Raw genomic sequence first — 27,210 nt, forward strand, 5'->3', positions numbered from 1 at the left:
CACCTGTGCCATGAATTTGGGCTGTTATGCAGCACCTTGCACTGGAACGCGAGATCTGTCCCACCAATGAGTCAGTACCTGGCCTCCCTCAATGTGAAAGCCTCGTTGCTTTGGCACGCTCATGGTCTACAGGAGAGAAGCCCCTCCCCCCCCCCCCGTAAGTAACATACAAGGTTCAAATATACGCAGCAATATTAAAAGTGTAATATCTACAAGTCAATTGCATCATTTTCAACCTTAACTATTATATTTCCAAATACATATGTGGAGGATTGTTTCTCGGCGAATGTTTGTGATGGCAGGACCATGGTGTCGGGCTCTGGTGGGATCTGTGGGACTGTCAAGTACTGTTTGGGGAGAGCCTCGGCCTTCAGGTCCCGTGGGTTGTCCGGCGCCCGGTCGCGGGGCACAAAGACCAGCGAGTTCGCGGAGGCCGCGCCGGAGATCTGCGCCGACAGAAAGCCATCCAGGTGCTCGCCCGGCCCGCCGTGGGGGAAGGAGCTGACGGAGAAGACGGAGCAGGAGCGGGCGTGGAGCCGGGGCTCGCGGGGGCTGACCTGGGTGATGCCCGTGGCGTTGGAGCTGGTGCGCCGCTGCTTGAAGGGCGGCGGCTGGGTGTGGAAGACAGAGGAGGAGGCTCCACCGACCCCCGCCCCCCGCCCCCCGCTCCGGGGGCCCAGGCTGACCTTGGCCTCCAGCCGCCGCTGCCAGTGCCGCAGGGCCTTGCGGAAGCGCTTGCTCAGCAGGGCGTACAGCAGCGGGTTGATGTCGGAGTTGAGCAGGGCCAGCCAGTGGGCCGCCGTCACCACGCCGGGGGGGATGCTGGAGGGCCGCCGGCCTCCCAGGGCCGCCTCCACGGCCTGCACCAGGCCCACGATCTCGTAGGGCACCCAGCAGCAGAAGAAGGCGAAGATGACCAGGAAGAGGCGGAAGGCGCCGTGGTGCTCGCGGCCCGGAGAGCTGTACTTGGAGAAGATGTCCGACCGCCTGCCGTGGGCCGCCGAGGCGGGAAGCAGGTGGCTGGGTCCCAGGCCGCAGCTGGCCCGGGCCTCCTCGCACTGCAGCTCCGAGATGATGCGCGAGTTGACGCTGGAGATGAGCTCGGAGAAGGTGGGCCTGTCGGGTGCCCCCGCGGCCCCCGCCACATTGCGCTGCAGCTGGTTCTCGATGTCGTGGATCCGCTTGGCGTGGCCACGGGCCACCCGGACGATCCGCACGTAGCAGAAGATCATGACGGAGGCGGGCAGCAGGAAGGAGAAGACGGTGACGAAACCCGTGTAGCTCAAGCTGTCCGTCCACTCCACCGAGCAGCTGTAAATGGCCGGCGAGTAGCCAAAGCGGCCCCAGCCCAGCAGCGGAGGGCAGCTGCTGATGGCCGACTGCAGCCAGATCCAGACCACGGTGGCGACAGTCCGGCGCACGGTGCTCTGCGAGTTGTACTGCAAGCAGTCGATGATGGCGTGGTAACGGTCCAGGGCGATGGCGGCCAGGGTCAGCACCGAGGCCGTGCAGTATACCGAGGAGGTGTAGCCTACGTACAGACACAGGTCCTGCAGCCAAACAGAGAGAGAGAGACAGGAGGAGTGAGGGTCAATGCAAACAGAAACAATTCGAAAAAGGACCCTAGCATTCTAAACAACAGAGGAACAGGAGCAGGCCACTCCGCCCCAGCCAGCCTGTTCTACCATTCAATTAGAATTATACAGCACAGAAACAGGCCGTTCAGCCCAACTGGTCCATGCCAGTGTTTATGCTCCACACGAGCCTCCTCCTCCCACCCTACTTCATCTCACCCTAACAACCTACCTCGTTGACCAAGCTTCTGGTCATCTGCCGTAATTTCTTTCTTTGCGGCTCAGTGTCAAATTTATTTTGCTTTGTCTTAAAACACTTCTGTGAAGCACCTTGGTACGTTTTACTATGTTAAAGGCGCGATATAAATACAAGTTGTTCTTGTATCTTTCTATTTCTTTCTCCCTCATGTGTTTATCTATCTTCCCCTTAAAAGTATCCATGCTATCCGCCTCAACTACCTCCCTGTGGTAGCGAGTTCCATATTCTAACCACTCTCTGGGTATAGAAGATTTTCCTGAATTCCCTATTGGACTTATTAGTGACTATCTTATATTTACGGCCCCTAGTTTTGGTCTCACCGCAAGTGGAAACAAAGGCTGGGAATTTGCGGTCGACAGCGATTACTGCTGATCTCGAACAAAGCTGCCCACAAAGATCTCGTAATCTCTGTGGTGAGAACTTGATGTTAAATTGATTGTAGCGCTGTCAAAAAACAGCCAACCACATTGACAAATTCTCACACACAGCAAAACAGGAAATAAAAAGCACTGATTCAATTCACTTAAATTTATCACACAGAGAGTTAAATAAAGATTGGGATATAGACATGGGATTAAGGTAGAAGCTGAAATATCATAAACAAAGTCAAAATATATTTTTTTATTATTTTAAAAAGATGGTAATTTTCTATCATAGTGAAGAAATTTGACACTCCCCAATATAAGATTTGTTTTTCAGGGTTGTTCAGCAGTCATTATGCTGTTAAAACCCCAGTTACACCTATTCCAGCAAGGCTGAACTTTTAATGGGGTGTTTCAACAGCACAATTAGATTAGAAAAGCTTAAGTTTTCATCAGTACCACTGATTTCACTGATTGCCGGCTGTGAGGAGTTCCACAGCACAGCCTGTGTCGGAGCAGGGAATGATTAACTGTAACTTCAGGATTTCCGGGTTTATCTGCGTGTGCGCTAAATCTGTCGGATTCAAAGGAGCAATGATGGCGTTCCATCAAATCTCAGCTCAGGAGGCTGCCATCATGCCTGTACCAGATCTTCAACTGAAGGCTGCCTTCGCTAATTCCATTTCCTTGCCCTTTCCTCTTAACTATTTATATCCTAGCTTTTCAAATACTTACCCAATTTAATTTTAAGTGAGGTTATACAGTCTCTGCCTCAACAACCACTTGTGATAAAGCAATCTGTCCAAGTGAAAATAAATTGCTTCACTAACTTCTGTTGGTGAAGATGATAGATGGCACTGCACTGCACACGTGCCGTCTGAATGGGAAATAAAGTTAGGCCATGACGGATCATCAGTGAGGGCAGGCGTGTGACTTCCCAACATACACTCTTCTCATTCACAGCAAAAAATTCTAATTTTATTTACTAAGCTGCTACACTGTGATATTCAGACACAGTGACAGGAGAGCAAATACTCTAAGCAATGCTTTAGGATTATTTATTAACTAATAGACCATGGAAAAAAGATTGCACTACGACAACGCGCTTTAATATTGTGCGAGACACGTCTTGTGTGAGAGCCTGAAGTCAATAGCTCAAAGCTCTTCCATCATCAGCAAACAACAACTTGCATTTATAAAGCGCCTTTCACGCAGTAAAACGTCCCAAGGTGAATCACAGGAGCGTTATCAGAAAAAAAACTGATGCTGAGCCACATAAAGAGATATTGGGACAGGTGACCAAAAGTTTGGTCAAAGCGGTAGGTTTTAAAGAGAGACTTAAAAAAGGAAAGGGATATGGAGAGGCAGAGAGGTTTAGGGAGCGAGCTCCAGCACCTGGGACCTTAGCAGCTGAAGGCACGACCACCGATGGTGGAGCGAAGGAAATCAGAGATGCGCAAGACTTGCCCTTAGTCCTTACGTGACTCAAAATGTTCCCTGAGTAGTAAGTCCCTAGTTATTAAAGTAGGTTCAGTTCAGCATTAGACATAACTAATTTAAGATGATCTAGCCTTAAGACCAGGAGATAATATCCAAGGATATTAATGCATGGACCAGCTACTTGCTGTGTTAACCATCCGAGCCATTGGATGGAGTTAAGGATAGCATTCCGTGACAAAGCAGACATAGTAGGAAATTATCCCACTTTCTGAAGCTGTTCACATTATTTTGAAGCCCTTTTATGTTTCTGCTCAGACTCTCTCGGTTGCCCTCTAGGACACGCACCGCCCGGGGACGTAACAGCATCGCAGACCCCGGTCTTGTCAGCCGCCAGGAGTGACATTGAGTGCACTGGTGGGCAGCTCTCCCCAAGGTTTGTCTTTGCAATTTCCCCACAACCCCGTTGGAAAGAACCTGACCTCCCCCCGCCCTCCCCCGCCACTCTTTCCCCTCACTGCCCCCACCCGCCCCCTGCTCAGTGATGTCGAGGGATCAAACGTGGTTCAATGGGCTGAAGATCCAATGCTTCCCCACCATGCTTTGAGGTCTGTTAGTTTTAGAATGCATATGATCTCCCTTTGGAGCAGGCCAGTTGGCCCCAGCGAGCCTGTGTTAACCCGCCGAGTTAAGTTGCAGGATACACCCCCGCCGGAAACGGTGTTTTGGATGGCCCATCCTGCGAAACTCAGCTCTTTGTCTTTTTTGCGAGCGGGGCAGCAGTCGGTCATAATGGGGGCGGGACGGAGTGACCATCACGAGCAGGGCGGAAGTGGGGGCAGGACAGAGTCTCGACCGCTGTCAGTCATCAGCGCCGGGCTGGTGACATCATCGCGCTGGCGCATCACAATGTCTCTCCCAATCAGTTAAAGGGGAGGGCCGCTGCGAGCTCTGCATGTTTTTAAGTTATGTCCACTGGGCCATCAGGGAGGGTTTTGACCGGGCCAGCGGCCTGGCAACCAAGAGGGGGTGGCGCACTGCCTCTTGGCAGCCCGGCTGAACCCGGGGACATAATTGTTGGGCCGACCTGGTAGTCGGCCGAGAAAAAAATTAATTGGCATTGCCGGCTGCGCCGCCGACCAACAAGGAGCGTACCGACAGAAAAAGCTGTCAGGGGCACCAATCGGCGGCCGGAAAACTTTTGGAGGTGAATTTCCCTCCTGGGGCGGCTCCATTGTAGTGCGTACTCTGATGGTGCCTTTAATGACACATCAGAAGGAGCGGGGTGGCATTGGGGGGGGCGGCAGTGGGGGGGGCGGCAATGGGGGGGGGGGGTGCAGGGTGGCAGTGGGGGGGGAGCGAGGGCAGTGGGGGGGGAGCAGTGGGGGGGGCAGGGCGGCAGTGGGCGGGGTGGCAGTGGGGGGGGCGGGGTGGCAGTGGGGTGGCAGTGTGGGGGGAGCGAGGGCAGTGGGGGGGCAGCAGTGGGGGGGGCGGGGTGGCAGGGGGGGGCGGGGTGGCAGTGGGGGGGCGCGGGGTGGCAGTGGGGGGGGAGCGAGGGCAGTGGGGGGGTCAGCAGTGGGGGGGGCAGGGCGGCAGTGGGCGGGGTGGCAGTGGGGGGGGCGGCAGTGAGGGGTGCGGGGTGGCAGTGGGGGGGCGTGGGGTGGCAGTGGGCGGGGAGCGAGGGCAGTGGGGGGGGCGGCAGTGAGGGGGGGCGGGGTGGCAGTGGGGGGGGGGCGGGGTGTCAGTGGGGGGGGGGGCGGGGTGGAAGTGGGGGGGGGGCGGGGTGGAAGTGGGGGGGGTGGGGTGTCAGTGGGGGGGGGCGGGGTGGCAGTGGGGGGGGCGGGGTGGCAGTGGGGGGGGGCGGGGTGGCAGTGGTGGGGGGTGGGGTGGCAATGGGGGGGGCGGGGTGGCAGTGGGGCGGGGTGTCAGTGAGGGGGGCGGGGTGGCAGTGGGGGGGGGCGGGGTGGCAGTGAGGGGGGCGGGGTGGCAGTGAGGGGGGCGGGGTGTCAGTGAGGGGGGCGGGGTGGCAGTGGGGGGGGCGGGGTGTCAGTGAGGGGGGCGGGGTGTCAGTGGGGGGGGCGGGGTGGAAGTGGTGGGGGGTGGGGTGGCAATGGGGGGGGGTGGGGTGGCAGTGGGGTGGGTGGCAGTGGGGGGGGCGGGGTGTCAGTGAGGGGGCGGGGTGGCAGTGGGGGGGGGCGGGGTGGCAGTGGGGGGGGCGGGGTGGCAGTGGGGTGGCAGTGGGGGGGGCAGCAGTGGGGGGGGCGGGGTGGCAGTGGGGGGGGGCGGGGTGGCAGTAGGGGGGGCGGGGTGGCAGTGGGGGGGGGCAGCAGTGGGGGGGGGCAGGGTGGCAGTGGGGAGGGGCGGGGCAGCAGTGAGGGGGGCGGCAGTAAGGGGGGGGCAGCAGTGGGGGGGGGGGCGGGGTGACAGTGGGGGGGGGCGGGGCGGCAGTGGGGTGGGGGCAGCAGTGGGGGGAGGCGGGGCAGCAGTGAGGGGGTGGCAGCAGTGAGGGGGGGGCGGGGTGACAGTGGGGGGGGGGGGCGGGGTGGCAGTGGGGGGGGGGTGCAGCAGTGGGGGGAGGCGAGGCGGATCTCCACACCGCAGCAACAAGCCCGGAGCTGAATTTCGCTAATGACGGTCATTTCGCAGCAAGTCGGCGGCCATTCCGCACTGCCCCGTGCTGACGCTCTCCGGCAGCCAGAGGCCTTATCGGGAGGCCAGATTTCAGCCCTACTCTTTCACGACAAGAGTGTTATACCATGTAATTCTGCTAACATGGAGCTGAATTTAAAGTAGAAATCCCCTTTTACGACGCAAACTCATCAGAGTTTAATTGGAGTTTAGTTAGGGAAGTTTGCAGTTTGACACTGGAAGGGACAGAATGTATAAAAATAAGAGTATATCAGAAAGTGTGGTCAAAGCAGGGAAAAATGGTAAAAAGACAAAAATTAAAAGTTCTTTATCTGAATGCACGCAGCATTCGTAACAAGCTAGATGAGTTGACGGCATAAATAGATATAAATGGGTATAATCTGATAGCCATTACAGAGACGTGGTTGCAAGGCTGGGAACTGAATATTCAGGGATATTTGACAAATCAGAATGACAGACAGAAAGGAAAAGGAGAGATCAGTGCGTTAGTGAGAAACGATATTAGCTCAGAAGATCAAGATGTAGAATCAGTTTGGGTGGAGATAAGAAATAATAAGGGGAAGAAGTCACTGGTGGGTGTAGTCTATAGGCCCTCTAACAGTAGCTACAGTGTAGGACAGAGTATAAATCAAGAAATAATGGAGGCTTGTAAGAAAGGTACGGCAATAATCATGGGTGATTTTAATCTTCATATTGATTGGGTATATCCGGGATGGTTTCCTTGAACAGTACGTTGTGGAACCAACTAGGAAGCAGGCTATCTTGTACTGTCTGGTACTGTGTATTGAGGCAGGATTAATAAATGATCTCATAGTAAAGGATCCTCTTGGAGAGACTGATCATAGCATGGTTGAATTTCAAAATCAGTTGGAGGGTGAGAAAGTTGGGTCTCAAACCATGTAATCTTAAATAAAGGCGATTACAAGGGTATGAAGGGTTGGCTCAAGTGGACTGGGAAAATAGATTAAAGTGTAAAACAGTTGATAAGCAGTGGCAGACATTTAAGGAGATATTTCATAACTCTCAAAAAATATATATTCCAGTGAGAAGGAAAGACTTCAAGAGAAGGGATGACCATCCGTGGCTAACTAAGGAAGTAAAGGAAGTATAAAACAGTGGCATACAATGTTGCCAAGACTAGTGGGAGGCCAGAGGATTGGAAAATGTTTAAAAACCAGCAAAGAATGACTAAAAAAATAATAGAGAGAGAAAATGGATTATGAGAGTAATGTAGCAAGAAATATAAGAACAGACAGTAAGAGTTTCTACAGGTATATAAAAAGGAAGAGAGTAGCTAAAGTAAATGTTGGTCCCTTAGAGGATGAGACTGGGGAATTCATAACGGGAAACAGGAAAATGGCAGAGAATTTGAACAAATATTTTGTAATCGGTCTTCACGGTAGAAGACACTAAAAACATCCCAATAATAATCAAGGGGCTAAAGGGAGGGAGGAACTTAATACAATCACTATCACTAAAGAAAAAATAATGGGACTAAAGGTGGGCAAGTCCCCTGAACCTGATGGCTTGCATTCCAGGGTCTTAAAAGTGGCTGTAAAGATAGTGGATGCATTGGTTGCAATCTACGAACATTCCCTGGATTCTGGAGAGGTCCCAGTGGATTGGAAAACCGCAAATGTAGCGCCCCTATTTAAAAAAGGAGGGAGACAGAATGCAGGAAACTATAGACCGGTTAGCCTAACATCTGTCGTTGGGAAAATGCTGGAGTCCATTATTAGCGAAGCAGTAGCAGGACATTTGCAAAAGCATAATACAATCAAGCAGTCAGCATGGTTTTATGAAAGGGAAATCATGTTTGACACATTTGCTGGAGCTCTTTGAGGACGTAATGAGTAGGGTGGATAAGGGGAACCAGTGGATGTGGTGTATTTGGATTTCCAGAAGGCATTCGATAAGGTGCCATAAAAGGTTACTGCACTAGATAAGAGCTCACAGGGTCGGGGATAATATATTAGCATGGATAGAGGATTGGCTGACTGACAGAAAACAGAGAATCGGAATGAATGTCTCATTTTCCGGTTGGCAAGCGGTAACTGGTGGGTTGCCACAGGGATCGGTGCTGGGGCCTCAACTATTTACAATCTATATTAATGATTTGGATGAAGGGACCGAGTGTAATGTAGCCAAGTTTGCTGATGATACAAAGATGGGCGGGAAAGCAAGTTGTGAGGAGGACACAAATAATCTGGAAAGGGATATATACAGGCTGAGTGAGTGGACAAACATTTGGCAGATGGAGTATAATGTGGGAAAGTGTAAGTTTATCCACTTTCACAGGAAAAACAAAAAAACAAATGATTATTTCTGGAGAGAGATTACAAAGTGCTGCAGTACAGAGGGACCCGGGAATCCTTGTGCATGAAACACAAAAAGTTAGTTTGCAGGTACAGCAAGTAATCAGGAAGGCAAATGGAATATTGACCTTTATTGCAAGGGGGATGGAGTATAAAAGCAGAGAAGTCCTGCTACAACTGTACAGGGTATTGGTGAGACCACACCTGGAGAACTGTGTACAGTTTTGCTCCCCTTATTTAAGGAAGGATATACTTTCATTGGAGGCAGTTCAGAGAAGGTTCACTAGATTGATTCCTGAGAAGAGGGGGTTGACTTATGAAGAAAGGTTGAGCAGGTTGGGCCTGTACTCATTGGAGTTTAGAAGAATGAGAGGTGATCGTATTGAAACATGTAAGATACTGAGGGGGCTCGACAAGGTAGATGCAGAGAGGCTGCTTCCACTCATAGGGGAATCTAGAACTAGGGGACATAGTTTAAGAATAAGTGGTTGCCCATTTAGAACTGAGATGAGGAGGAATTTCTTCCCTCAAAGGGTTTTAAATCTATGGAATTCTCTGCCCCAGAGAGCTGTGGAGGGGCAGTATGGCCTACTCCTGCTCCTATTTCTTATGTTCTTATGTTCTTATGAGTGCACACGTGCAGTAGCAAGCAGGTGCGTATGTACAGAGAGAGCCTAAAATGCAGTGCAAGTAATCACTCCGAAAATATAATCGCCCATTTAAAACTGCAATAAGGAAGAACTTCTTCTCTCAGAGGGTTGTAAATCTATGGAATTCTCTGCCTCAGAGAGCTGTGCAGGCTGGGTTATTGAATATATTTAAGGTGGAGAGAGACAGATTTTTGAGCAATAAATGAGTGAAGGGTTATGGGGGAGCGGGCAGGGAAGTGGAGCTGAGCCCATGATCAGATCAGCCATGATCTTATTAAATGGCGGAGCAGGCTTGAGGGGCCGTATGGCCTACTCCTGCTCCTATTTCCTATGTTCTTATGACACATGATTGTCAACTGTCATCTCCCAGTCATAGAATCATAGAAATATAGACAATAGGTGCAGGAGTAAGCCATTCGGCCCTTCGAGCCTGCACCACCATTTAATATGATCATGGCTGATCATGCAACTTCAGCACCCCATTCGTGCTATACCCTTGATCCCTTTAGCCTTAAGGGCCACATCTAACTCCCTTTTGAATATATCTAACGAACTGGCCTCGACAACTTTCTGTGGTAGAGAATTCCACAGGTTCATAATTCTCTGAGTGAAGAAGTTTCTCCTCATCTTGGTCCTAAAGGGCTTACCCCTTATCCTTAAACTGTGACCTCTGATTCTGGACTTCCCCAACATCGAGAACATTCTTCCTGCATCTAACCTGTCCAATCTCGTCAGAATTTTAAATGTTTCTATGAGATCCCCTCTCATTCTTCTAAATTCCAGTGAGTATAAGCCTAGCCGATTTAGGAGACCAAAACTGAACACAATATTCCAGGTGAGGCCTCACCAAGGCCCTGTACAACTGCAGTAAGACCTCTCTCTTCCTATACTCAATCTCTCGCTATGATGGCCAACATGTCATTTGCCTTCTTCACTGCCTGCTGTACCTGCATGCCAACTTTCAATGACTGATGTACCATGACACCCAGGTCTCGCTGCATCTTCCCTTTTCCTAATCTGTCACCATTCAGATAATAATCTGCCCTCCTGTTTTTACCACCAAAGTGGATAACCTCACATTTACCCACATTATACTGCATCTGCCATGCATTTGCCCACTCACCTAACCTGTCCAAGTCACTCTGCAACCTCATAGCATCCTCCTCGCAGCTCACACTGCCACCCAACTTAGTGTCATCCGCAAATTTGGAGATACTACATTTAATCCCCTCGTCTAAATCATTAATGTACAATGTAAACAGCTGGGGCCCCAGCACAGAACCTTGTGGTACCCCACTAGTCACTGCCTGCCATTCTGAAAAGTATCCATTTATTCCTACTCTTTGCTTCCTGTCTGCCAACCAGTTCTCAATCCACGTCAATACATTACCCCTAATACCATGTGCTTTAATTTTGCACAACAATCTCTTGTGTGGGACCTTGTCAAAAGCCTTTTGAAAGTCCAAATACACCACGTCCACTGGTTCTCCCTTGTCCACTATACTACATACATCCTCAAAAAATTCCAGAAGATTTGACAAGCATGATTTCCCTTTCATAAACCCATGCTGACTTGGACTGATCCTGTCACTGCTTTCCAAATGCGCTGCTATTACATCTTTAATAATTGATTCCAACATTTTCCCCACTACCGATGTCAGGCTAACCAGTCTATAATTCCCTGCTTTCTCTCTCCCTCCTTTTTTAAAAAGTGGTGTTACATTAGCTACCCTCCAATCCATAGGAACTGATCCAGAGTCTATAGAATGTTGGAAAATGACCACCAATGCATCCACTATTTCTAGGGCCACGCCCTGAAGTACTCTGGGATACAGACTATCAGGTCCTGGGGATTTATTGGCGTTCAATCCCATCAATTTACCCAACACAATTTTCTGACTAATAAGGATTTCCTTCAGTTCCTCCTTCTCGCTAGACCCTTGGTCCCCTAGTATTTCTGGAAGGTTATTTGTGTCTTCCTTAGTGAAGACAGAACAAAAGTATTTGTTCAATTGGTCTGCCATTTCTTTGTTGCCCATTATAAGTTCACCTGATTCTGCCTGCAACGGACCTACATTTGTCTTCACTAATCTTTTTCTCTTACATATCTATAGAAGCTTTTACAGTCAGTTTTTATGTTTCTTGCAAGCTTACTCTCATACTCTATTTCCCCCCTTCTAATTAAACCCTATGTCCTCCTCTGCTGAAATCTAAATTTCTCCCAGTCCTCAGGTTTGCTGCTTTTTCTGGCCAATTTATATGCCTCTTCCTTGGATTTAACACTATCCCTAATTTCCCTTGTTAGCCATGGTTGAGCCAGCTTCCCCGTTTTATTTTTACTCCAGTCAGGGATGTACAATTGCTGAAGTTCATTCATGTGATCTTTAAATGTTTGCCATTGCTAATCCACCGTCAACCCTTTAAGTATCATTCACCAGTCTATTCTAGCCAATTCACGTCTCATACCATCGAAGTTACCTTTCCTGAAGTTCAGGACCCTAGTCTCTGAATTAACTGTGTCACTCTCCATCTTAATGAAGAATTCTACCATATTATGGTCACTCTTCCCCAAGGGACCTCGCACAACAAGATTGCTAATTAATCCTCTCTCATTACACAATACCCAGTCGAGGATGGCCAGCTCTCTAGTTGGTTCCTCGACATATTGGTCTAGAAAACCATCCCTTATACGCTCCAGGAAATCCTCCTCCACCGTATTACTATCAGTTTGGTTAGCCCAATGAATATGTATATTAAAGTCACGCATCCCTAATTTCCTGTTTGATGCCACCCCAACCTCACTACTACTGTTTGGTGGACTGTACACAACTCCCACTAGCGTTTTCTGCCCTTTGGTGTTCCGTAGCTCCACCCATAAAGATTCCACATCATCCACGCTAACGTCCTTCCTTACTATTGCTAAATCTCCTCTTTAACCAGTAACGCTCCTTTTCCTTTCTGTCTATCCTTCCTGAATATTGAATACCCTTGGATGTTGAGTTCCCAGCCTTTGTCACCCTGGAGCCATGTCTCCGTAATCCCAATTATATCATATCCGTTAACAGCTATCTGCGCAGTTAATTCATCCACCTTATTACGAATGCTGCTCACATTGAGACTCAGAGCCTTCAGGCTTGTTTTTTTAACACTCTTTGTCCTTTTAGAATTATGTTGTAATGTGGCCCTTTTTGATTTTTCCCATTGATTTCTCTGCCCTCCACTTTTCCTTATCTCATTTTAACCTTTTGCTTCTGCCCTCATTTTACTTCCCTCTGTCTCCCTGCATAGATTCCCATCCCCCTGCCATATTAGCTTAAACCCTCCCCAACAGCACTAGCGAATGATCTCCCTCGGAAATCGGTTCCGGTCCTGCCCAGGTACAGATCGTCCAGTTTGTCCTTGTCCCACCTCCCCCAGAACTGGTTCCAATGTCCCAGGAATTTGAATCCCTCCCTCTTGCACCATTCCTGAAGCCATGTATTCATCTTAACTATCCTGCTATTTCTACTCTGACTAGCACGTGGCACTGGTAGCAATCCTGAGATTACTACCTTTGAGGTCCTACTTTTTAATTTAACTCCTAGCTCCCTAAATTCAGCTTGTAGGACCTCATCCCATTTTTTAACCTATATCGTTGGTACCTATATGCGCTACGATAACTGGCTATTCACCCTCCCCCTCCAGAATGCCCTGCAGCTGCTCCGAGACATTCTTGATCCTTGCACCAGGGAGGCAACATACCATCCTGGAGTCTCGATTGCGGCCGCAGAAACGCCTATCTATTCCCCTTACAATTGAATCCCCTACCACTATAGCTCTCCCATTCTTTTTCCTGCCCTCCTGTGCAGCAGAGCCACCCATGGTGCCATGAACTTGGCTGCTGCTGCCTTCCCCTGATGGGCCATCTCCCCCAACATCATAGAAATTTACAGCACAGAAGGAGGCCATGTCGGACTATCGTATCCGTGCCGGCCAACCAAGAGCTATCCAGCCTAATTCCACTTTCCAGCTCTTGGTCCGTAGCCCTGTAGGTTATGGCACTTTAAGTGCTCATCCAAGTACTTTTTAAATGTGGTGAGGGTTTCTGCCGCTACCACCCTTTCAGGCAGTGAGTTCCAGACCCCCATTACCCTCTGCGTGAAGAAATTTCCCCTCATATCTCCTCTAAAACGTCTCCAAATTGCTTTAAATCTATGCCCCTTGGTTCTTGATCCCTCCGCCAAGGGAAACAGGTTCTTCCTATCCACTCTACCCAAGCCCCTTATAATTTTATACACCTCAATCAGGTCTCCCCTCAGCCCCCTCTGTTCCAAAGAAAAAGTCAATGGGAATCAGCTTGAAATGACTGTCGTGCAGACCCGTACTGTAAACGCGCATACACACACACAGATCCGTACTGTAAACCTATGTACACACACAGACCCATAATGTAAACACGCGTGCACACACAGACCTGTACTATAAACCTAAGTACACAGACACAAACCCATACTGTAAACCTGAGTATACACACACACAGACCCATAATGTAAACCCGCTACTCACACAGACCCACACTGTAAATAAGTGTACACACACACCCGTACTGTAAACCTGTGTACACACACAGATCCGTACTGTAAACCCACGTGCGCACACACACACATACCCGTACTGTGAATCTGTATATCACACACATACAGACCCGTACTGTAAACCCATGTGCAAACACACACACACACAGACCCATACTGTAAATCTGTGTACACACACACACCTGTACTATAAACCCGTGTATATACACACACACTCACAAACATACTGTAAATCCGTGTACACACACAGACCCACACTGTAAACCTGTGTACACACACACAAACGTGTACTGTAACCCTGTGTACACGCAGATCCGTACCGTAAACCCGTGTACACACACAGGCCCGTACTATAAACCCGTGTACCCAGACACTATGGGCTAGATTTACACCTTTGTGCAGATCGCCCAAAAATGGGCATGTGCGGTAAAAATGGATTTTCAGTTCGCCGGCTTGTCACCCATTCTCAAAGCCCCTAGTCTCCATTTTTGAAATTGGGCGTTACCGCGAGCAATAGGAAATGGACGGCAGCATTAAATTTCTCTGACCGTTTGCTGTAAAGTGTCGCCGTCCTTAGCAACAGCATGGCAACGCTTGATTCCCGTGATTCAGAAGGTTAAGGATCATCATGACATGCGCAGAAGAGGAGACAGAGAGAGAGGGAGCTGAGAAGGAGTGAAGGCGTGTCTGGGTGTGGTGTGGCTGCTTTGGGAAGAGTTTAGAGCTTTAGAGCAAATAGGAAAACAAAAGGTAACTGTTACCAGCCAGATATTTGCCCGAATTTGGCCTATAATGGAGGGAGAGGAGGAGGCGACACAACACACTGTGGAGCCTGACACTGGAGAGAGCAGTGAGGTGGGAGAGGAGCACATTGGAGGGCGCAAAAGAGCCAGGAGGTTCTCGGACGAGTCAAATGCCTCCCTCCTGCAGGAGATCGAGACACATTGGGGTGATTTGACACAGGGAGGGCGTGGGAAGCCCACCCCAAAGGCCTACCAGAGGATATAGGGTTGAGATAGCAGAGGTGGTCTTGACGGCGACCATCAAGGTGAGAGAGGGCAACCAATGCCGCAAATGATGGAATGACCTTGTGGGATCCGCAAAAGTATTACATTGATTTACATGTATTTATATAATTTGATTTGTAACTGTCATGAGTGACTATCATCAGATGTGAGGTATTTCACTTTTACCGGGAATGTTTTACTCAAAGCCTGCGGTCACGGTGTACGTCTTTAGGTAAAGAATGATAATTTTCATAATAATCATGATTACATCTGTCGGTTATGTGTTGTATCAGTCCCTGTGACAGTACCTAGCAATGATATCAAGCAATGATCTCATGCCATGTCGTCCTGTCACCTTTTACAGAAGCTATCGACGATGAGGTCCGTGCAGAGACGAATGGGTGGGGGGCCACCAGTCCCCAGCAACATCACAGAGATGGAGGAGCGGGTGCTCGTACTCGTGGGGAAGCACCCCCGGAGGGCCATGCAACCATCTGCAGACCCTGAAGTATGCCACGTGAGTAAAGCTTACACCATTGCGTGATGTAAAGTCAATAGATGCCACACCCACTCATATCCGAACAATCATATATGATAGATGATTTCTAAAATAGTCCTAGAAATAATGCTGGCTTAATGAAAATCATTGCAATGCAAATGTGTTGATGGTCATGAAATGTGAGGTCTGCGATGATTTTGAGAGCGGTGGTGCTTTTGTCGTGAATATGCTGTGTGTAGCGCTGGAATCACCTTGTGACCCTAGCAACCCCTTCTCCTCTAATAACCTCATTTGTGTTTTGTAGCTCAGCCAGTAGCACAGCCCCAGGCAAGACCAGAGGCCAGAAAGTGGGGCGCGGGGCCCGACTCTCCGGACGATCCTACATCTGCTGAGGAGCTCCGATTCTCGCCCGTCAATCCGCTGGGTCTGTTCTCTACGGATGAGAGCGTGGACTTCGAGGAAAGTGCATCGCCACGCTCCAGAAGCCATTCCACCCCAAGGCCATCTAGTGGTCCTCTGGTCATTCCCGCCTCCACTCTGGAGGTGCCGGCCCCAAGCACCTCGCCTCAGGGCACCCCATTTGTCCCCAGGACGGCACCGACCCCGCGGAGGCCTCGTGGACGCGGCAGATCTGGTCCACGAGCGCCACATGACAGCGGGGAGATGGTACAGTTGTCCAGGAGGACTGTAGACATTGGTGACCAGCTCATCCAAGCATTGGGGGGCATATCCCGATAACTGACCACCATGACTGAGTACATTCCGCGGATGGTGAAGGCCCTGGATGCGATAGCCAGGAACACTGTTGGCACAGGCCTCCCAGTGGTCCCAGAGCGCGGCACTCCACCCCTAGGTTCCGCACCACCACTGCGAACGACAGATGAGAGCAAGGACCAAGATCCTGCTTCTGCATCAGAGAATGTTGCCCCCTCAGCACACCCCTGCTCCCGTACCCATGCAACCACCGCATCTGCCTTCATCCCCCCAATGAGGCACCACCTGAGGAGGTCCTGGGCCAGGCGCCGTGGAGCGAGGAGGGGAAGGGGTAGAGGTGGGGAGAAGAAGGGGCGGGAGGAAGGAAAGTGAGGCGCATGTCTGCAGGTGATGGCTGTATTATATCTCCATCTGGGTGTATGCAATTTGTTGTAATGTCTGGGGGGAGGGGACCATCCGCCTGCTTTGCCTTTGTATTCTGTTGCTGGACATGTTGAACATTTGATTGATGTCAATGATGGAAAAAGTGGGGGTTTTTTGCCTGTGATACATATGATTTCAGACCAATGTTGGTATAAATTTTTTTTTATTGAACATAACCTTGTTGCGCATTGTCTCAGATAGCTGCACCGTTACACACTGGTGATTCCTTAACATTAAAGGGTTAAATAAAACTTAACTTTAATCAACGTAAACTTTAACTGGCACCAAGGTGATGGGCACCATTGATATCTGAGCTGCACACACACAGCAGTGTGTCAGCGTTGTCACTCACAGCAACATTCTTTCAAGCAAATCGTTCAGATATCAGCTCCTGACATAAGAGTCTTGCAGCTATGTAGCCACCATGGGCCCTTTCCTGCGGTCTGGAGGGGGGCATGGGCATGGTTGCCTAGACAGCCTGATTGTCTGGCCCTAGGTCAGCGTCCAGCCCCTCGTCATCCTCTTCCTCTCTCTCCTGAGGTGGAGCATCAGACCCTTCTGGCAATTCTTGGCCCTGCCTGATAGCCAGGTTGTGCAGCATTGAGCACACGACAACGAATTTATCTACTTGCTCAGGGTTGTATTGTAGCTCCCCTCCTGAGTGGTCAAGATATCTGAAGCGTTGCTTAAGCACGTTATTGTTTTCTGGACCACATTGCGTGTGTCTCTGTGGCTCCGGTTGTATCGCTTCTCGGCCTCGGTGTGGGTGTCACGCAGGGGGTCATCAGCCAGGTGGCTAGGCCATATCGGTTATCACCAAGTATCCAGCATTGTCCTTGTGGCTAACTCTTAAACATGTCGGAGATAACGCTCTCACGCAGGATGTGAGCCTCATCGAAGGCGCCCGGACATTTGGCATTCACTGCCAGTATGATCTGGTTGTGGTCGACAACTAGTTGGACCTTCAGGGAGTGAAATCCTTTTCTGTTACGAAAAAGCTCTGGGTCCAGAGAAGTTGCCCGCATGGTGATGTGAGTGCACTGTATTGCTCCCTGCACCCTGGGGAACTTAGCAATGCGGTAGAATGCTCCAGCCTTATCAGTCTGAGCCTCCATGGTCATGGGGAAGCTGAAAAAATCCATCCTTCTCGCGTACAGGGCCTCCGTGACCTGTCTAATGCAACGATGAGTGGCATGGTGAGACAGAGGGAAAATCTCGACCGCGGAGGCCTGAAAGGAACCGGACGTGTAGAGAGACAGTGCCGCGATGAGCTTGACCTCGACCGACACTGATGTCCTGATGGCAGGCTGCATATGTGGCCTGATGAGCTCGCATATTTCATTGATCACCACTTTGTCTCCGAAGGCAGGTATGCTCGGACACATCGAGGTGAGACCTCTTCCCTGTACGTGCGGGGTGTGTATGGTCTGGATCTCCTCCTCATTCTTGTATGTCTTAAATTGGGCACATAATGATGTGCATCACACATTGAGCCATCTGCACTCTGCAGCATCTGCGTATTAATCGATGCAGGCTGAGAAATGGCTGGCCCCATTGCAATGAAAGTATAGTAGCGATTGATCAGAAGCAATAATTTCCTCACTAAAATACACCTACAGTAAACCCTAATAGTCCAGAGTCAGAAAATATGTCTGTTGAGATGGTCACTTCACCCGAGAAGAACTTCAGAGTCAATGCAAACCCTCCCAAAGTTGAAGCAGCATTTTGAATTAAGCGACCTGTGATTTAAAAAATGGCGTCCATACCGTTGTGATTCGTTCAGAACAGTTCCACTTTTTCTGAGCAGTGTTTTGGGCGATATTGTGGGCGAGATGGTGAAAGTGACGTTGGGCAATCTCCTGGCCGTTAGTTTTGGCAAATGTGATCTTATGACAAAAAAAGAGGGTGGTCGGTATTATTGAAGGAAGTAGCCCTAGAAATAGTGGATGCATTGGTGATCATTTTCCAACAGTCTATCGATTCTGGATATGGACTGGAGGGTAGCTAATGTAACACCACTTTTTAAGAAGGGAAGGAGAGAGAAGGCGGGTAATTATACACCGGTTAGCCTGACATCAGTAGTGGGGAAAATGTTGGAATCAATTATTAAAGATGAACTAGCAGCACATTTGGAACGCAGTGATGGGATTGGCCCAAGTCAGCATGGATTTATGAAAGGGAAATCCTGCTCGACAAATCTTCTAGAATTTTTTGAGGATGTAACTAGTAGAGTGGACAAGGGAGAACCAGTGGATGTGGTGTATTTGGACTTTCAAAAGGCTTTTGACAAGGTCCCACACAAGAGATTGGTGTGTAAAATCAAAGCACATTGTATTGGGGGTAATGTACTGGCGTGGATAGAGAACTGGTTGGCAGACAGGAAGCAGAGAGTCGGGATAAACGGGTCCTTTTCGGAATGGCAGGCAGTGACTAGTGGGGTGCCACAGGGCTCAGTTCTGGGATCCCAGCTATTTACAATATACATTAATGATTTGGATGAGGGAATTGAGTGTAATATCTCCAAGTTTGCAGATGACACTAAGCTGGGTGGCGGTGTGAGCTGTGAGGGAGATGCGAAGAGGCTGCAGGGTGACTTGGACAGGTTAGGTGAGTGGGCAACGCATGGCAGATGCAGTATAATGTGGATAAAAGTGAGGTTATCCACCTTGGTGGCAAAAACACGAAGGCAGAATATTATCTGAATGGCACCAGATTAGGAAAAGGGGAGGTGCAACGAGACCTGGGTGTCATGGTACATCAGTCATTGAAAGTTGGCATGCAGGTACAGTAGGCGGTGAAGAAGACAAATGGTATGTTGGCCTTCATAGCTAGGGGATTTGTGATAAGGAGCAGGGAGGTCTTACTGCAGTTGTACAGGGCCTTGGTGAGACCTCACCTGGAATATTGTGTTCAGTTTTGGTCTCCTAATCTGAGGAAGAACGTTCTTGCTATTGAGGGAGTGCAGCGAAGGTTCACCAGACTGATTCCTGGGATGGCAGGACTGACATATGAGGAGAGACTGGATCGACTGGGCCTGTATTCACTGGAGTTTAGAAGGATGAGAGGTGATCTCATAGAAACATATAAAATTCTGACGGGACTGGACAGGTTAGATGCAGGAAGAATGTTCCCAATGTTGGGGAAGTCCAGAACCAGGGGACATAATCTAAGGATAAGGGGTGAGCCATTTAGGACTGAGATGAGGAGAAATTTCTTCACTCAGAGTTGTTAACCTATGGAATTCCCTACTGCAGAGAGTTGTTTTAGCCAGTTCATTGGATATATTCAGGAGGGAGTTAGATATGGCCCTTACGGCTAAAGGGATCAAGGGGTATGGAGAGAAAGCACGAAAGGGCTACTGAGGTGAATGATCAGCCATGATCTTATTGAATGGTGGTGCAGGCTCGAAGGGCCGAATGGCCTACTCCTGCACCTATTTTCTATGTTTTATGAATCTCTGCGTTAATTCCGTGCAGAAAGTAACGCTGGGCGATAGTATGGGCATTGATTTCGCCCATTCTGATGATTCCAGTCAAAAAAAGTGGGCGGGTGATATTATTTTTCCCTTGCCTTACGCACATGGGGAAAGTAACGCTTGGTGATAAGTTTCCGAAAAATGCCCATCAGTTTCTATTTTGTGGCTGCATGGGCGATATCTGGGCGTTATACATAATTTCAGCGGTAAAATGGATGTTAAGTGGGCGTGAAGCACGCAAAAAAAGTGGAGAATCTAGCCCAGAGATCCATACTGTAAACCCATGTACGCACACAGACGCGTACTGTAAACCCATGTACACACCCAGACCCTTACTGTAAACACCTGTACACACACACACACACGTACTGTAAACCCTTGAACACACACACACGGACCCGTACCGTAAACCCATGTACACACACACAGACCCGTACTGTAAAGCCCTGTACACACACACACACAAAACCCGTACTGTAAACCCATGTGCACACACACACCCGCACTGTAAACCCATGAACACACACACATGCACACACCCGTACTGTAAACCCATATATACACACACACACACGGACCCGTACCGTAAACCCATGTACACACACACAGACCCGTACTGTAAACCCATGTACACACACACAGACACTCCTACTGTAAACCAGTGTACACATACACACATACCCGTCCTGTAAACCCGTATACACATACACACCCATACCGTAAACTCATGTACACACACACACAAACCCCTACTGTAAACCCATGTACACGCACACAAAACCCGTACTGTAAACCAGTGTACACACCACAACACGTACTGTAAAACTCATGTACACACACAGACCCATACTGTAAACCCGTGTACACACACACAGACCCGTGCTTTAAACCCATGTACACACACACACACGTACTGTAAACACGTGTATGCAAACACACACACCCGTACTGTAAACTCGTGTACGCACACAGACCCGTACTCTAAACCCATGTACACACACAGACCCATACTGTAAACCAGTGTAGACACACACACCCGTACTGTAAACTCATGTACACACACACACAGACCATACCGTAAACCTGAGTACACACATACTGTAAATGTGTACGCACACGCACCCATACTGTAAACCCATGTACACACACACAGACCTGTACTGTAAATCTGTGTACACACACACACTCATACTGTAAACCTGAGTACACACACACACACACGTACTGTAAACGTGCACTTACACACACACCCGTACCATAAACCCGTGTACACACATGAACACCATACTGTAAACCCATGTACACACACACAAAGACCCATACTGTAAACCCATGTACACACACACAGACCCGTACTGTAAACCCGTGTACACACACCCCCATACTGTAAACCCGTGTACTCAGACTCATACTGTAAACCAATGTATACACACTGACCCGCAATGCAAACCCGTGTACGCACACCCGTACTGTAAACCCATGTACGCACACACACAGATCCATACTTTAAACACGTGTACACACAGACACAGACCCATACTGTAAACCCATGTACACACAGACCCGTACTGTAAACCCATGTACACACACACACACTCCTTCTGTAAACTACTGTACACACCCACACACACGTACTGTAAACCCGTGTACACAAACTGACCCGTACCTAAACCCATGTCATAATCATCATCATCATCATAGGCAGTCCCTCGGAATCGAGGAAGACTTGCTTCCACTCCTGAAGTGAGTTATTTGGTGGCTGAACAGTCCAATACGAGAGCCACAGACCCTGTCACATGTGGGACAGATAGTCGTTGAGGGAAGGGGTGGGTGGGACTGGTTTGCCGCAAGCTCTTTCCGCTGCCTGCACTTGATTTCTGCATGCTCTTGGCCTTGAGACTCAAGGTGCTCAACGCCCTCCCGGATGCTCTTCCCCGACTAAGGGCAGTCTTTGGCCAAGTACTCCCAGGTGTCAGTGGGGCTGTCACACTTTATCAGGGAGGCTTTGAGGGTGTCCTTGTAGCGATTCCGCAGCCCACCTTTGGCTCGTTTGCCATGAAGGAGCTCCGTGTAGAGCACTTGCTTATGGAGTCTCGTGTCTGACATTTGGACTATTTGGCCTGCCCAGCGGAGCTTCAATGCTGGGGATGTTAGCCTGGTCGAAGACGCTGATGTTGGTGCGCCTGTCCTCCCTGCGGATTTGTAGGATCTTGCGGAGACATCGTTGGTGATATTTCTCCAACAACTTGAGGTGTCTACTGTACATGTACAGTAGACAACCCATGTACACACACACAGACCTGTACTGTAAACCCATGTACACACACACACATGTACTGTAAACGCATTTACACACACACACACACAGACCCGTACTGTAAACCCGTGTACACACACAGACCCGTAGTGGAAACCCATGTACACATATACACACATCAGACCCGTACTGTAAACCAGTGTACACACACACAGACCTGTACTGTAAACCCGTGTACACACACACCCATACTGTAAACGCATTTACACACACACACACACACACAGACAGACAGACCCGTACTGTAAACCCGTGTACACACACAGACCCGTAGTGGAAACCCATGTACACATCATCATAGGCAGTCCCTCGGAATCGAGGAAGACATGCTTCCACTCCCAAAGTGAGTTCTATGATGGCTGAACAGTCCTATACGAGAGCCACAGACACTGTTATAGGTGGGACAGACATTCATCGAGGGAAGAGGTGGGTAGTGTTGGTTTGGTTTGCCGCGTGCTCCTTCCGCTGCCTGCGCTTGACCTCTTCACGCTCTTTGCGTTGAGACATACACACAGACCCGTACTGTAAACCGGCGTACACACACACACACAGACCCGTACTGTAAAGCCGTGTACACACACACACCCGTACTGTAAACCCATGTGCACACACACACAGACCCGTACTGTAAACCCGTGAACACACACAAACACACACAGACCCGTACTGTAAACCCGCGTACACACACACAGACCCGTACTGTAAACCCGTGTAACACACACATAGACCTGTACTGTAAACCCATGTATACACACAGACCCGTACTGTAAACCCATGTACACACACAGACCCGTACTGTAAACCCGTGTACACACACACACACAGACCCGTACTGTAAACCCATGTACACACATACACAGACCCGTACTGTAAACCCGTGAACACACACAAACACACAGACCCGTACTGTAAACCCATGTATACACACACATACACACTGACCCATACTGTAAACCCATATACACACACACAGACCCGTACTGTAAACCCATATACACATACAGACCCATACTGTAAACCCATGTACAGACACACAGACCCGAACTGTAAACCCATGTACAGACACACACAGACCCGTACTGTAAACCCATGTACACACACACACACAGACCCGTACTTTAAACCCATGTATACACACACACACACACACAGACCCGTACTGTAAACCCATGTACACACACACACACAGACCCGTACTTTAAACCCATGTATACACACACACACACACACACTGACCCATACTGTAAACCCATGTACAGACACACACACAGACCTGTACTGTAAACCCATGTACACACACACACACACACACAGACCCCTACTGGAACGAAACGAATCTGAAGACACAAGAGGAGTATTCTGTGAATGTGCGATGAGGTGTGCTTTGTGTCATCACACAGCTTTTGGTTTTAAAATGGCAATGCCCTGTCAGATGTTGGATGGGCCCCAGCCACCGCATCTAATGGAAGGTCCTCACTACCACGTGTTTGTCCAGTGAATGACGTTTCCCAGCAGCTCGTCATACAGTGCCAGGGCGGCAACATTGGGTGAGAGAAAACACTACAGCAGTGATGAATAGTCCTGTGGCATCACCAATCAACACTGGGAGCATGTTTACACCGTAGAATCAGAGAAACTGCTGTACAGCAGAGGCCTTTCAGCCCATCGTGCCAGTGCTAGCTCCCCGACCCAGACTGTCTGCTCTGATCCCGTTTCCCTGTTCTTTCTCCTTTACTTCTTCAAATGTTTATCTAATTCCTTTTAGAATGAGTTTCTGAAATGGCTTCAAGTGTCCACAACTGCAAACGCATTCCATATCCTAATCACCTGGTTGGTGGAAATATTCTCTCCAATGCCCCTCTCCGACATTTATACAGAAATATCCCTGGTGTCCTGGTCAATATTTATCCCTCACTAAAATAGATTATCTGGTCAGTTATCTTAGCACTGTTTGTGGGAGCTTGCTGTGCACAGGTTGGTTCCCGCGATTCCTACATTATAACAGTGACTACATTCCAAAAATACTTTGATGGCTGTGAAGCACTCTGGGAGGTCCTGAGGCCTCTCTCTCCTAATCCACCAGTAATTGTTGCACTACCATAAATTAGGACTGCCTCCTTTACCCTGACCGTACAGTTGCTCCATGCTGCCCACAATGGATTAGCCTCAGAGTCAAACCATTCCCGTGCCATCATTCTTCAAGCCCACACTGATTTTCCCTGTTCCCTGCCTATTGCTTGGCACAGTGTTGCTGCCCTCTCACCATTCCCTGCAGGGTAAAGACTTACACAGAAACATAGAAAATAGGTGCAGGAGTAGGCCATTCGGCCCTTCGAGCCTGCACCGCCATTCAATAAGATCATGGCTGATCATTCATCTCAGTACCCCTTTCCCGCTTTCTCTCCATACCCCTTGATCCCTTTAGCCATAAGGGCCACATCTAACTCCCTCTTGAATATATCCAATGAATTGGCCTCAATGACTCTCTGCGGCAGGGAATTCCACAGGTTAACAACTCTCTGAGTGAAGAAGTTTCTCCTCATCTCAGTCCTAAATGGCCTACCCCTTATCCTAAGACTGTGTCCCCTGGTTCTGGACTTCCCCAACATCGGGAACATTCTTCCCGCATCTAACCTGACCAGTCCCGTCAGAATCTTATACGTTTCTATGAGATCCCCTCTCATCCTTCTAAACTCCAGTGTATAAAGGCCCAGTTGATCCAGTCTCTCCTCATATGTCAGTCCAGCTATCCCTGGAATCAGTCTGGTGAACCTTCGCTGCACTCCCTCAATAGCAAGAACGTCCTTCCTCAGATTAGGAGACCAAAACTGAACACAATATTCCAGGTGAGGCCTCACCAAGGCTCTGTACAACTGCAGTAAGACCTCCCTGCTCCTATACTCAAATCCCCTAGCTATAAAGGCCAACATGCCATTTGCCTTCTTCACCGCCTGCTGTACCTGCATGCCAACCTTCAATGACCGATGAACCATGACACCCAGGCCTCGTTGCACCTCCCCTTTTCCTAATCTGCCGCCATTCAGATAATATTCTGCCTTCGTGTTTTTGCCACCAAAGTGGATAACCTCACATTTATCCACATTATACTGCATCTGCCATGCATTTGCCCACTCTCCTAACCTGTCCAAATCACCCTGCAACCTCTTAGCATCCTCCTCACAGCTCACACCGCCACCCAGTTTAATGTCATCTGCAAACTTGGAGATATTATACTCAATTCCTTCATCCAAATCATTAATGTATATTGTGAAGAGCTGGGGTCCCAGCACTGAGCCCTGCGGTACTCCACTAGTTACTGCCTCCCATTCCGAAAAGGACCCGTTTATCCCGACTCTCTGCTTCCTGCCTGCCAACCAATTCTCTATCCACGTCAGTAGTACATTACCCCCAATACCATGTGCTTTGATTTTGCACACCAATCTCTTGTGTGGTACCTTGTCAAAGGCCTGTTGAAAGTCCAAATATATCACATCCACTGGTTCTCCCTTGTCCACTCTACTAGTTACATCCTCAAAAAATTCCAGAAGATTGGTCAAGCATGATTTCCCTTTCATAAATCCATGCTGACTTAGACCGATCCTGTCACTGCTTTCCAAATGCGCTGCTATTTCATCCTTAATAATAGATTCCAACATTTTCTCCACTACTGATGTCAGGCTAACCGGTCTATAATTAGCCGTTTTCTCTCTCCCTCCTTTCTTAAAAAGTGGGGTTACATTAGCTACCCTCCAGTCCATAGGAACTGATCCAGAGTCGATAGACTGTTGGAAAATGATCACCAATGCATCCACTATTTCTAGGGCCACCTCTTTACGTACTCTGGGATGCAGACAATCAGGCCCTGGGGATTTATCGGCCTTCAATCCCATCAATTTCCCCAGCACAATTTCCCACCTAATAAGGATATCCTTCAGTTCCTCCTTATCACTAGCAATTCTATTGTACATTTCACAACCACTGGACGTCCCAAAGCACTTTACAGTTCATGAAGTTCTTTTGGAGTGTAGTCACTGTTGTAATTGTGCGGCAGCCAATTTGCACACAAGCAAGCTCCCACAAACAGCAATGTGGTAAAGACCAGATAATCTGTTTTTTAGTTATGGCGATTGAGGGACATATATTGGCTCGGATACCGAGTTTAACTCCCCTGCTCTTCTTCGAAATAGTGCCATGGGATCTTTTCCGTCCACCTAATGAGAGATCAGCCAGGGCCTCGGTTTGACATCTCATCCGAAAGACGGCGCCTCCGACAGTATTAAAATCAGCTCATGAATTGATTTCCATGAGCTGACTGGAGATGTAAACAGCAGGCATTGATCAAGCTGTAGTGTCACATCGCACAGAAGAATAATCATTGTGCTTCTTTTGATATATTGCAGCAATTTCCAGTTCCCCTGCTCCGTGGTGTGTGACTGTGAGCTCGTGGTTACAACTGTTTGTAAACTAAAGCAAAACAAATCAGTTGGTCCATTTACACAAAGTGGCAGAGTGTTTCTGCACTGCATTGGATGGCCATTGAACTGTGAAGTTCATGAAGTATTGACATAGTGTAGGGATTCTGTATTTCTGTCCATTCCTGGAAATCTACTTTATTTAAGATTGTGGAGATCACCTTCTTATGAGTGGCTGCTACATCCGATTAAGCTCTCAATGGGCGTGGGACATTCAATGTGACTTTCTGCAGTCACAGGTCCCCGTGTAGGAGCGATCTACTCACTGCCATCTGATGGCCGAGTGTTCCCTCCCTCTGGGTCCCCAGTGACAGTGTTCCCTCCCTCTGGGTCCCCAGTGACCAAGTGTTCCATCTCTCTGGGTCCCCAGTAACAGTGTTCCCTCCCTCTGGGTCCCCAGTGACAGTGTTCCCTCTCTCTGGGTCCCCAGTGACCAAGTGTTCCATCTCTCTGGGTCCCCAGTAACAGTGTTCCCTCCCTCTG

General features: G+C 49.1%; 1 protein-coding gene across 1 annotated transcript in view; it reads right to left on the minus strand.

Moving 5' to 3' along the window:
- Positions 1-209: 209 nt before the first annotated feature.
- Positions 210-27,210, minus strand: part of LOC139273869 (5-hydroxytryptamine receptor 1) — a 71,613-nt gene continuing 44,612 nt past the window's right edge. The window contains exon 6 of the mRNA XM_070890945.1: positions 210-1,550. Coding sequence (XP_070747046.1) covers positions 210-1,550 — 1,341 coding nt within the window. The remainder of the gene's footprint in view (positions 1,551-27,210) is intronic.

The sequence above is a fragment of the Pristiophorus japonicus genome, chromosome 9, assembly GCF_044704955.1.
Source record: "Pristiophorus japonicus isolate sPriJap1 chromosome 9, sPriJap1.hap1, whole genome shotgun sequence".
Taxonomy (NCBI): Eukaryota; Metazoa; Chordata; class Chondrichthyes; family Pristiophoridae; genus Pristiophorus; species Pristiophorus japonicus.